The 13,368-nt window shown below is 41.9% G+C and overlaps 2 protein-coding genes across 2 annotated transcripts; both read left to right on the top strand.

Moving 5' to 3' along the window:
- Positions 1 to 6,784: 6,784 nt before the first annotated feature.
- LOC119554372 lies at positions 6,785 to 7,461 on the top strand. Its single transcript, XM_037865255.1, has one exon. It carries the CDS (start codon positions 6,785 to 6,787, stop codon positions 7,205 to 7,207), a length of 423 nt encoding a protein of 140 aa, XP_037721183.1. The 3' UTR covers positions 7,208 to 7,461.
- Positions 7,462 to 7,567: 106 nt separating this feature from the next.
- LOC119554995 lies at positions 7,568 to 8,676 on the top strand. Its single transcript, XM_037866138.1, has one exon. It carries the CDS (start codon positions 7,669 to 7,671, stop codon positions 8,080 to 8,082), a length of 414 nt encoding a protein of 137 aa, XP_037722066.1. The 5' UTR covers positions 7,568 to 7,668; the 3' UTR covers positions 8,083 to 8,676.
- Positions 8,677 to 13,368: the final 4,692 nt, after the last annotated feature.

Below are 13,368 nucleotides of genomic sequence, written 5' to 3'. Positions count from 1 at the left end.
CGAGGCTGTCCTGGCCGTTTTTGATATGCAAATTTCAACAGTCGCCTCCTCCGGCTGCGTCAACACCCAAAATAACAGCCAATCAACTGTGGCAGGACATGGCCAGGGGTCGGAATGGTCGGGATGGGCAGGATGGTCGGAATGGTCAGGATGGCAGGACACTGTGTAGGCCTGGTCATGGCGTAACTCGCAGCAATCCTTTCAACATGTTGGCCAGGCCCCTCCCGCCACCCCTGCTCCTCGGAGGCCATTAAAATCATCACACACCTTGGACAAAGGGTTCAACGGAGGGGAGGCGGAGTGGGAAGGGCCAGGAGCAGCAGGAGTGGCTGGCAGGAACAGGACTGCGGCATGTTTGCTGTTTGCAACGTCCACACCAGGATAAACTGGCCGCGAGTCGCCAAATCGAAACGAAACTGGAATACCTTTACCCAAACTCAAAGTAGGTACTCCTACAGATTTCATATCTGGATTTATAAAAGAAGAAATGGGATAGTATGGAATTTTAATTGAAACAAATCCTAATATGGACCAAAAACTTTCAGAATTTTGGCCGAAACAAAGTTAAATATTGTCCAAATATGGAATGTCACACCGCGTTGAGCTCGTAATAAAATTTCCAATCGATTGGCTATCAAACATGGAAACTTTTTTTTTTAACCAATTTTCCCAAAAAATTGTGATGTTACCCCTTATGAAAAAGTCCAAAATTTACGAAAATCTAGATTTCCCAAAATCTACCCAAAAGGAATGCATATCGTTAGCTTAGGTTGTTAGCTGATCAAAACAGTCATTCTTGTTGCTCAGGCACTTTCTTTATAGAAATTACGGCAAAAAAACACACAAAAATGTTCCTGTTTTTGGCACAAATTTTAAATCCTAATTTTCCACCAAAAAATATCAGAATTTTGGTCGAAACAAAGCTAAATATTGTCCAAATATGGAATGTCATACCGCGTTCAGCTCGTAATAAAATTCCCATTCGATTGGTATTCAAACCTAAAAACATTATTTTTTGACCATTTTTCGCAAAATAATGTGATGTAACCCCTTATGAAAAAATCAAAAATTGACCAAAATTTAGATTTCCCAAAATCTACCCAGATGTGATGCATATCGTTAGCATGTGTTGTTAGCTAATCAAAACGGTCATTCTTAGTGCTCAGACACATTCTTTATAGAAATTACGGCAAAAAAACATACAAAAAGCTTCATTTTTTTGGCACAAATTTTAAATCCTAATTTTCAAACAAAAAATGTCCGAAATTTAGTCGAAACAAAGTTAAATATTGTCAAAATATAGAATGTCATACCGCGTTGAACTCGTAATAAAATTCCCAATCGAATGGCGTTCAAGCCCAGAAACTTTATTTTTTGACCATTTTTTGCAAAAAAATGTGATGTAACCCCTTATGAAAATATCAAAAAATTACCAAAATTTAGATATCCGAATATCTACCCAATAGTGATGCATATCGTTAGCTTTGGTTGTTAGCTGATCAAAACAGTCACTCTTATTGCTCAGGCACTTTCTTTATAAAAATGACGGCAAAAGAACACACGAAAAAGTTTCAGTTTTTGCGCAAAATCTAAATCCTAATTTTCCACCAAAAAATGTCAGAATGTTAGTCGTAACAAAGCTTAATATTGTCCTAAAATGGAATATCATACCGCGTTGAGCTCGTAATAAAAATCCCAATCAATTGGCTATCAAACATGAAAACTTTATTTTTTGACCATTTTTCGCAAAAAAATGTGATGTAACCCCTTATGAAAAAATCAAAAAATTACCAAAATGCAGATATCCGAAAATCTACCCAAAAGTGATGCATATCGTTAGCTTTGGTTGTTAGCTGATCAAAACAGTCATTCCTATTGCTCAGGATCTTTCTTTATCGAAATTACGGCTAAAAAGCACACGATAAAGTTCCTGTTTTTGCGCATAAGTTAAGTCCCAATTTTCCACCAAAAAAAGTTAAAATTTTGATCGAAACAAAGCTAAACATTGTCCAAATATTGAATGTCATACCGCGTTGAGCTCGTAATAAAATAAAAAATAAAAATAAAAACTTTATTTTTTGACCATTTTTCGCAAAAAACGTGATGTAACCCCTTGTGAAAATTGGTCAAAAACTAGATATCCCTGATGCCTAAACCATTACCGCAATTTTAGATTTGGCTTCCGAAGAAAGGAGCATCAGCCTGGACCCCATATTCGAAGTACCCTTAACCAGAAAGAGGCGGCGAATGACAACAGCAATGCTGCCATCGATGTCCTGCTCCTGCCCCGCCTCCTTCACCCTTTCCCGCCCCCTGCCCCTGCTGAATCCCCTTTTCCGGAGTGTCGACAATGTTGCTTCAAAAATATTGCCACCGCAGCACATTTCATGTTTGTTGTAGCCGGGCTCTGGTGTCTCTGCTCTTCCGGCGCTGCGTGCATTTATAAATTATGCTGAACATGTAAAGTGCCATTTTGAATATGAAATTTGATGCTTTTTTAAGCCCCCCAGCCTGACCAACCGGCAAAGGAGCGGCCTCCATCTCCATCTCCACACTCCGGAAAGCCGGAAAATGCAGATGCATGAGGCTTCGCCTCCTTTGTTGACTCCGGAATATTTTATGGGGCAGCTGAAACTGTTTTCTCATATTTTAATTACTTGCAGAATGCAGTGGACATTTTTCTCCATTTCCCCGCGTGTCTAATTTGGCCTCATCCATATTATTTTGCCGGGGGAACCCCCATTTGTACTCATTCCGAGGGGCGAGTTATGGGGTTCCGGGGATCCAGGGGACGGCTGCAGCTAATGATGAGTCATGGCTGCAATTGCTTTTAAGCCCAATTGCATTTGGCCTACTCACTCGGCGGAAAAACCCCCCTTGCGGCCCAGAAAAAAAACGGAAAAGGTCAGAAAATCAATCGGCCAGCCCGGCCAAAGCAACTAATTCATTTAAATCTAGCAAAATCTGAGAAAATCCCTGGCAACGACCTTCGGGATTTTAAGAGATTTCACGAATGTCAACCGAACGCTTCAACGCCAAAAGCGAAAGCATTCCGCCGGAGATGGGAGTGGACAGCCGGATGGTTGGGCTGCGGACTACGGACTACGGACTCTATGGCCGGAGAAGAGCCCCGCCCCGCCCCCTGTCTTCCGCCCCCTGAAATTCCAGGCCACGTTAAGCTAAGCAAGCAAATCACCCGGCCGCGCAACCCGTGTGAGCTTTTGGCTAAAATAGTTGGCAACACCACATTAAACAGCGATGCCCACAGGCTTTGGGAGAGAAAGAGACGGTTGCTTTGCGATAGAAAGAGAGGCAGCATGTGGGCAGAAAGAGAGGGCAGCAATGTGCGTGCGTGAGAAAATGAGGCAACGGCAAAAGTCGCAGAACTTTAGCAATTTGAAGCTAATATGTTGACAATCTAGACGAGGAAAAGGAGCGGGAAAAGGACGAGGGCATCTATGGTTATGTGTATTTAAGTCACTGCCAAAGCCGCGTGGAAAGCGGGGATCCTTGGGGAAGACCGAGACGGGAAGAAAAGGACCTGCTAGTGATGATATCCACTGCCTGCGATTACAAGATACAGAACTGTGAACAGGGAAAATTATCCAGAGGATACCTACGCTGAAATGCATTCTTTAATATTGAATAACTAATCTCATTTCGCGTTTAGGTCTCATATCTTATATATCACTTTCTTGTATTCAAAAACATATCAAGAATAAGTTATTATAAGTTTTGAATTCATTAGGAACCTTCTTTAGCCATTTTCATTGAAGTAGTTTTTAGATCGCTTGTCAAAATATGGGACATTTATAAGATTATTGGTGGGAATTAGGATAGAAATAGATTTCTATCACGGAAACTTTATAACACCTTTGATAAGCTAGAAATGAAACTTAAAGGAACTATACTTATGTTTGTTGCTCGTAGTATATGGCTATCGATTTTCATGACCAAAGATCAAGTTTATTTTTGAATATTTAGTTTTCTCCTTTAGTTTTTGTTACAATGATTTTAAAAAATCTCTCGACTTCTCGCTCACCTCTAGCCTTCTATATTTTATTGACAAATTTTAGCGACTGAATGCGTGCCGCTGGTTTTTCTTACGCTCGTATGAGTAACACAAAGCTCCCGAAAAGGGGCGGCGGGGCTGAGGGGGAGTGGCCGGCAGAGGAATCCGGGGACAACTCGTAAAAAGTGGATTTTACTGCTTAACTCTGGCACATCAAATGAAACAAATGGAAAGCGCACACAACACAGCCACTGGAGTCACGAGCGGAAAATGCGGAAAAATCGAAGGCTGAGGGGGCGGCGGGAAAAGAGCACGAGCTTTCCATATAAATTCGACTCCTTTTTTCTGCATAAATAAAATAAAATGCAATATTTTCCGCTGCATTTCCGCTGTGGCAGCTGCAGCAGTCGGGCTGCAGCCAAATCCCTCGCACAAAAGTCAGCAATCAAAACAGATTAAAATATGATTTGACAGCTCCGAAAACAAATATAAATGCAGGCATGCAGGATGCCATTTCGCCATATAGCCATATAGATATTCATATCGCGTTCGGCATTCACTTGCAAGTTTCAGCCGATTTCAGTTGGCATTTCGATGCGATATTGTTTCCATATTTAACTAGAGCCCCCGTCAGGAGAGCGGATCTGCGGATCCCCGGATACGGATCCGGATATATCTTCCGGCGAGGTAAGCCCGCGATTGTGCGATTCCGCGTACTGGCACTTTTATCAAAGCGTCTGCCTGATGCCTATTAAAAATTTAAATCAATTTTCAATATGGATTGCGCATATCCTGCGATATCTTTGGCTGACACTTTTGTTTTATTATTACAATGCCCCATCCGAATCCATTTGCGAGTTAAGTTCCTATCGCGCTTGGGAAATGTCACTGTTTGCAGCCCGTATCTTCGAAATGGATGGCGATATTCGCGGCTTTGCCCGCTTTATGTTTTATGCGCCCACCTCCGAGGGCCACTCGCCTTCTGCCCACCTGGTGGCCAAAGCCAGGTGATTGCAATTATCAGTTAATAAGGACGACTAACTGACCCAAAGCAGATTTGCTGCAATTAGCCAGGCCGCAGGATTCTCGTTCGCAGGAGTGCGTAAGTCGCCAAAGCCCGAAATGCCGGGCAATAATTAAATTATCATTAACGATGTCGGTTTAGCAGGGTCACATGAACCGAACACCATTTAAGTGGTGTAGAATTTGCGGGGGTTTTGGAATCCACTTATAGTGAAAGCTAGAAGGGGTCTATTCTGTTTGGTATTTTTGATGGGCTTTAAAAACTATAAAGCTCTTGGAAATTTTATAAAATACATTTTGTAAGAATAATATTGCCTATTTGCCACAGGAAATTTCCAAGTGATCTTAAAATTTTAAAATATTAAAGCCACAGAAAAAAAGTTGTATTTTACGAAAATGATTATATAAGCTCCCATCTTAAAAACTGATAAAATCTAAGCTACTTTATACACTAAACATTTTTAAAATGTTTTTATAATTGATATTTTGTGTTAAAATATTTAGATTATAAAGTATATTTTCCCAACATCTCCCTAAAAAGGTATGGCAACCACTCACTCTGCCAAAATCCCGAGCCCCGACCACAAATCACAGATTTGTGCCGTTTCGACTAACAAATTGGAAAATATATGAAAGCAAAACCGAAATGCCGCTAAATGGGCTCGGAATGTAATTGTATTTGCATTTGCATTCGCAGCGAGCACAACTGTACTTGGGGTTATTTGTGTGCTGTGCAAATCCACGCAAAATACCGAAATTCCGAGGGGGTTGGGTTCAAATCGCACCGAGAGGGTTGAAGTGTGCTTAAATTCTCATTAGACGCATTAGTGGCGTTGACCAGCTGCCACGCCCACTGCCCACCGCCCCCGCTTTTTGCACCTGACCATGCCCGAAATTCAATAATAATAATTGATTGCTTATTACAAACGCACTGCATATGTGTCTCAAATTTATGGGGGAGGCCGGGGGGCGGCTTGTGTGGGCCTGCTAATATTTACGCATTAGTTATTTGCCTATAGAGGGACCCTCCTCGTAAATCCACCCTGTAAATGCCAAATAACCAGCGCACCTGCACAGACCGAAATCAACATTAAATTTTAATGTTTTCATTTCGGTTTCGTGCACGCAGCCATTTTAATTATTAACTTTATAATTATGCAAAATCACGAATTACATTAGAATCACTTTGTTATGCCGATTTGGTTTACGGTCTCTTTGAGCTCGATTTCAAGTGAATTGCGAGCTGATGTGGCACTTACAATCAAGATCCAGACGCCTTGCCCCTCCCCCCGGAAATGCAGCCACAATTATTAAGCCCTGCGGAATTCAATAATCAACTGAAAGTTATAACAACGCAGAAATGGAACTTGGAAATAGTTTTGAGACGACTTTTTGATGGCCTTAAATAATTATAAGGCTAAAAACTCTAAAATCCATTTCTGATGTAACATGAATATAAATGAAAATGGTATTAACTTCTTATTATATATAATTTAATTGTATATTTTATTTCACTTAATAGGCAAGGCTAATTTTATTTCAGGAAAGTCATAGGTCCCAAGAATAATTATACATTAATTGTTCTGAATATTTATCAATGAATTGTTTTTATGGTTTTCTTTAGACTTTTAAGGGTTCCTAATGGGTGATTTGTGTTTTAGTGTCGCAAGGGAGCATTTCAGTGATAAGTGGGCTCTATAAAGCCGGCTCCCTCGACGGAAACAGCTTTAGTTTAACAATTTGCGAGCAATGCAACACATATTCGCTTTGAAATTACTGCTGCTCCTGCTGTTTGGGGAATCACTGGCATTGCAGCGGCCAATCTCCGAAAATTCCCACAGCCCACTGGAAGCCCTTTCCACCAAGGTGCTGATCCTCTCCAGCGCGGTGGTGCTCACCTGTGTTTGGCTAGGATGCACCTACTCCATGGCCAGTCGCCATCAGAAGGCGGTTCAGTATCTCCAGCAACAGCTCGACCAACTCTGGCTGCTGCAGGCGAAGCCCTCCATCTGGCCACATGCCCCCTTCATCCCGAGTCCCGGGGAGCAGAATCCGCCGGAGTACATTCCGCCGAAGGATCCGCAGGAGCAGGAGCAGGAGGCCATTGAGGCGCAGGAGAGGGCCGAAACAGCTAGGGCCTTCTTGGAGGCCAGAAACAGCGAAAAAGAGTGAGCTAGGGGTGAAAATCATGTATTTACTTCAAGATTTGATACTCTTCTTGAGTGAATCTCAGAATAAAGCTTTTAACAATCTAATATTTTCCAAAACTTGGGTATTTTTGAAGGCCAGAAACAGCGAAGTGAATTTTAAATATTAAAGATAATTATTAATCCAAACTTTGTAAAAGCAAACTTTTAATAATTTAATACTTCTTTTGGCTATATTGTGTTTTGAAAAATGTATTAATATTATATAATAAAAAAAAATAATAATTGAAAAATATATTATATTAAAGCTTAGCCAAGAATAAATTGAATTTGCATGACCTTTGCTCTATGGAAAATTAAATATTTTCAGAAAAAACTAAACCTTTTTTTGTACAGTAAGCCCTGGCTTAACCCTTCGTTGACTATTTCCAAAATTCTGTAGAGTTCAAAACATGACTTACAACCTGTGATTTGCAAGAGTGCAAAATGTCGGTCCATCTGCTGACCCTGGGCTGCCTGTTGGCCCAGTTCGTCCTGGGGATTTCGGGGGAGTTCGAGGCGGTCAACTGCTCCCATCCCCTGGCCGAGCTCACCACCTGCGGCAGGTTCAGCCCCAACGGGTGCTGTGCCAAGGGGTGTGTGAGGAACCTCCGGGGGCGCTGTGTCCAGGAGCAGTGCACCGCATCCTGGACCGCCTGGCTGCGCAAGCCGGTGACCATGAGCTGCTACTTCCACTGGTTCCTGCTGATCTTCGCCGGGGTCATCACCGCCATCATGATGGGCCTGGTGGTGTGCAACGTGGGCTTCGAGGTGAGGCGCTACCTCCGCCAGCGGAGGGTCGAGCGGTTCAGGCGCTTCAGGGACCTCAGTGGGGTCTCCATCGGATCCACTCAGTGCTAGGACACGTGTGAGAACCAGGACTTTGGGGATAAGGACGGGAAGTGCCCGAGGGATTTGCCATAATCTGCAATACATTAGCGGCAGCTTTGCTCTGGATTCCAATTCAATTCTTCGGGTATCCCGGCCAAAGCCATGTAAATTACGATTCGCCACCTCGGAAATCCTATTAGTAGTTAAAACCTGATTAGGAAATACTTGCGGCCGAGGTTTGGGTTCACATTTGCCGAAAGCAAATAATAATAAATGGCCCTCACATGCGAAATGCTTTGTGGCCATGTGCCCTCCGGGGTGACACCTCCAGTCGAAGGTGGAGCTCGAATTTAGATGGCGATGGAGCCGAGTCAAAGGTGCAATAACCCAACCGAACGGGCACATAAAACTAAATGGCTGCGGGTTGCGTCAGTCCCCAGTCCCCAGCCCCCATGGAACCCCAGCTCCTTTCTCCCGGAATTCAGTTGCTATTGCGGTGGAGATAACACCCATAAGGGTACACCCAAGGACATGCGGAGAGCAGCGAAGAATAATTCAGGAAAATCTTATGACCAAGGCTAAGAAACATTTATTTCCTACGATAACATTCTGTTTTTATTCGAAAAATTAAATTAATCATGAAACTCAAAAAAGGAGTGTTTTCTAAAATGTCTCAAAAATTCTAGAATGAGAAATTCTATTTTATAAAAAACATATCTTGGGAACTTTTCAGTTTCGTATGAAATAGGGCATTTGGATACAATTTCTTATAAAATAGGGGTATACATATGTTTTAAACCTCCTTTTCATTGCTTAAGTTTAATATTTTGCACTAAACTCATACCATTTTTTAGCCATTTCCCATTTCTGATTGTATGTCTTAGCCCCTGCTGTGTGTTTTCTGTGTGCAGATATAAATGTATATACTTTTGGTATAACTGAAAGTCAGTCAGGCATGCAGCCAAAGCTAAACGCGCTGCCAACCGCGCAGAAAATGAAATGGAAAATATTGCTGGGAGCTGGTGGCTGGTGGCTGGTGGCTGCTAGCCGGGAAAAGGGAAAATAAAAAGGAAATAAACGAGCCAAAAAGGAAAAGCTTTGCGAAAAGGTTGCCATGTGTGTGCTCGGGGTTGGGGATTGGGTTCGGGGTCCTGGGTAGCAGATTTAGAGGTTGCTTATGTGTGATTTAGTGCAGCATGCGCGAATATGGCGGCGATAATTCTTTAAAAATTGGAAATTGTTTTCCAATCGATTTCGCATTTAGCCAAAAAGCACTCAACACAAAGACACAAAAAGGGAGGGCGGACGAGTGTCTTTTATAAACTTGTGTAGTTGGTGGTCCGCCCTCCGCATATGCGAGCATACAGATACAACCCGCACACGAGTGTGTATTTATATTTGATAAAAATGTATGAAAAATACAATATTTCGTTATTTTTCACCTGGCTGCAGCTTTGAAAAGGATTTGGCAGCTGAAATCATGGATTTGGATTTGGCTTTGGCATTGGCTTTCCTGTGTAGTTTGTTTATTTCCCTGGCTTGTCAAGTGTAAAGCGTTTGAATGAATTTTGGAGAACGGGAAAAGGCAAGGGCTTTCCTGCCATAAAATGCAGGGGCAATTAAATTGGATCACTTAGCTTATGAAAGATAGATACGAACTAGAAAGGATGATAAAGTTTCGATTTTTATTGACTTTTAGAAAGCGAAAATATCTGTAGGATACCTAAAATGTATAAAAAGTTACCATCACACTTCCAATAATTCTTGATATATTACAGAAGTATTTTCCAATATTTTCCCTCAGTGCACCGAGCAGAATCAAGGCTGGCTGACTCCTTTTAACCACATCAACCGCCCATCCTCAGCCAGTCAAGTTTATATAAAAACGATTCTCATTTCTTGATGCTCGTAAGCAACCAAAACATTTGCTCTCATTGTGAGTCCTGTGAGTCCTGCACAAAGGACTACAATGGGCACAAAGGTTAGATACACACACACACACTCAGCAGGGCGTGTTTCGGGTTTTTTGGGGTGGACCCAAAAAGCAACGTGCGGGGAGTGGGCGATTCGTGACATATTTTATTTGCACAATGACAATACGAGTTACTCGACAGGACAATGAGGGGCGGGGGAGGGGAAGGACACCCGCAACCCGCCATTACACAAACACACCCCCTTTTCCTTTTCCCTGCCACCCACTCCAGCCCACAATTACAGTTACAGTTGGGAAAAGGAAAAGCGGAAAAGGGCGGGGGAAAACAGAAGCAGTAGCGCACAAAGTAGTAAAATAAGTGCAAAGGATAATGCGAATTGAAATGACAAAACCCGGAATAATCATTGGCTCCACACTCTCGAAGATATAGGAGTGGGTGGGGTTTTAGAATTGTAGGGGGAGATCTCGAATGGGGTACCCTGATAAAGGGAAAACCTTTTAGTGTCTTGCCGACGGCTTTTGCGCACCACTTCTAACGCGTTTTATCAACACCAGGACTGCTCTATAAAAAGTTAGTATCGCAGATAAAACAAAAGTAAAGACTCGCAACAAAGTATATTAAATGGAATTAAACTATAGGGTTTTGCACAGCCCAAATGGCGTTTATTACCTAGTATTTATGGGCTGTGTGCCTTGGATTTTACTATAAAAATCTACTATCTTTAGAAAACACCACATAAAGTGTGAGAAAATCAAAAACAATATTAATAATTTCCTCATATTTTTTGGCTACCAACTTGAAAAATTTCTCATTTATGATTTCTTGATTATTTAATTTGTATACTTTTCTCAAGCCTGATTCCCCCAACTTTCAAGTAAATTAAAACTTCCTCATTTTGTTGCCAAGTCCAAGGATTGCAAATCCCCCACTGGCATCAAAATCAAATCGCGCGCATGACAATATTGTCAATTTTATTTGCCGCCATTTTTATTGCAATCTCGCAGCGAAGTCCCCTTCTGTTCGGGGGACTATCCTATAATTTTCAGCTCCTTGGGCTCCATCTGTCTATTCCTTCTATTCCCGGACTCGGGGCCCGAGTCCCGAGGCTCGTAAAATATTTTTATGTATTTTTTATTTACCCGGGGCTGCCATGCATGACCCCAATATGAAACCAGATGCCCAGGGGTCGGGGTTCAGGGGGCGGGAGCCACTGCAATGGGCGGACTGGTACTCCTCCTGGCCCGCTTTTAATGTGCGCCATTTTATTTGCCACAAAACCGACACACGGCACCATTAAAAAGCCATAAGCGTTGAGCCCCGGACCTCTTTTCCTCCTTCCTTCCGGACTTTTCCTTCTGCCGGACCCGCGCTTAGACGTTATTAGAATTCACCACCTCCTGACCTTCTTCTGCTGGTCGGCCATAAACTGGGCAAACATTTTGATTACAATTTTTATGATTTTTAGGTCAAAATTTGGCATCATAAAATGGCCAACAAGTAAATTTGAAATGAATAAATAAAGGCCAGTCAAATATGAGACGAGTTTTATGGCCATCATTTTGTTTTTGGCCATAAATGGGGGTCAACCGGCAGCTGGGACACTTCTGTATTATTATCTTCGTTTTTGGGGCTTGTTTATTGGGCGAACGAAACAATTACTTAGCTTTTCCTAGTTAATATTTCAGGCGGAATTTTAATGAGGCCCAAAGCTGCTGCAGTAAAAGCGGCTCAGGAATTGAAATTTAAATCGTCGGCGACTCATTAAGCCGAAAACCCTTTGTCTAAGCAGGTGCCATAGATGTAGATACAGCTACAGATCCTTCAAGGCGGGGAAAAAGAGCTGACATATGGCCCAAGTGAAAGTCAGTTAATGGGGAAAACTAGGGAATGGATTGGGGTAAATCCGAACCCAAACTGTGTGCCTGGCAGATAAGAGCGTCGAAGATTTATTGCCAACGCAATGAGTTAAGAAAGACAAGTACCTAAGGGAAAAATACAGCAGCCAAGATGGAGACCCTGATGAAGACGATGATGATGACGGCGATGATGATGGGTTTGTATGTTGCAAACAAAGAAGCGGGCCAGCAATAATAATGATGAAGCTGCCGCACACTGACAAAGTAAATGATGGGGAATCAGCCAAGAGGCGGGGTCTCAAGTGAAAGGGAGAAGAACTTGCCTGGTTGCTCGACTGGTTCTCTGATTGTCTCTATATGGAATGGTAAGGGGTTCCGAATGGTCGGGGCCACAAGAGGTATGGGGTTCCAAGGGGGTGGGATAGGCAAATAATGGCTGACAGCATGCGTCGTGTCTTAAGACAGTTTCAAGATGGCGCTTCCTTGGCAGAAATGAGAGAATCGCGAATGGGTCTTGAGATGGATGGGAGAAAACACGTTAAGAAATAACCTGTAACCTGTAATTGGCAGTCTATTTTTATATCAAAATATCAATTATTGTTGAGTTCTTATATTCATTCTATTTCAAAACTGAGATAAAATTTTAAGTTATAAAAGGCCTTTTAAAATAATAATACGTATTCCCTAAGAAATGAAATACTAATTTTAGTATGTGTATTGTATCAACCTAGCCATAAAAAAGTAGTGTTATAAAGAAAGACTTATAGATATTCTGACTTTAACCTGCAATATGGTAAGTAATTACTATTGTATAAATCTCGGATTAAAAAAGTATTGTTATAAAGAAATATTAAAAGATATTTTGACGTTACCCTAGAATATGGTAAGTAATTGCAATAGTATTTAATGTTTAACATGGGCATTGAGGTATCAATTAAATATTCAAGAAAGTCTTATATTTATTAAGTACCTACTTTATTTTTCATGTTCTTTAACAATTCTTTTTTCCGTGTGACTCACGCTGCTATTATCATTGTTCTTCCCCCACAACCCATGGAAATATATATATAGGAAGTTGATTTTAATTGCGGCTCATCCATTATGCGGCCTGTTTGGGCTGCTCTGCCTGGTTGACGGCCTGAGCTTGATTAACAATAATTAGGCTCGGCATTAATTACGCCGAAAAGTTAATTACGCGAGTGTGTGTATGGCGCCACAGCGAGTGCAGATAGGATTCACAAAAACTCCCCGAAACTCTTAAATTTCCAAAGAGATCTTCCAATTTCAAATCAAATTGAAAGCCATCCCGAAATGGAGACAATAATAGAGTTGCTAAAACAGCTGGAGCGCAACTTATTAACCCTTTGACGCCGCAGCAGGGCCAAATCCACCCACGCACACGGGGGCGGCAATAAAATCAATCTTATTAAAACATTAACAGCGGGCAGAGGGGAATAAAATAAATCAAATGGTCGCCGGGTCGCAGTTTAGCCCCCCTTTGGCCTCAGCACCCCCTAAATGGATGC

The sequence above is a fragment of the Drosophila subpulchrella genome, chromosome 3R, assembly GCF_014743375.2.
Source record: "Drosophila subpulchrella strain 33 F10 #4 breed RU33 chromosome 3R, RU_Dsub_v1.1 Primary Assembly, whole genome shotgun sequence".
Lineage (NCBI taxonomy): Eukaryota > Metazoa > Arthropoda > Insecta > Diptera > Drosophilidae > Drosophila > Drosophila subpulchrella.
Note: the sequence above shows the minus strand (reverse complement) of the source record. Positions and strands in the feature narration are given on the sequence as shown.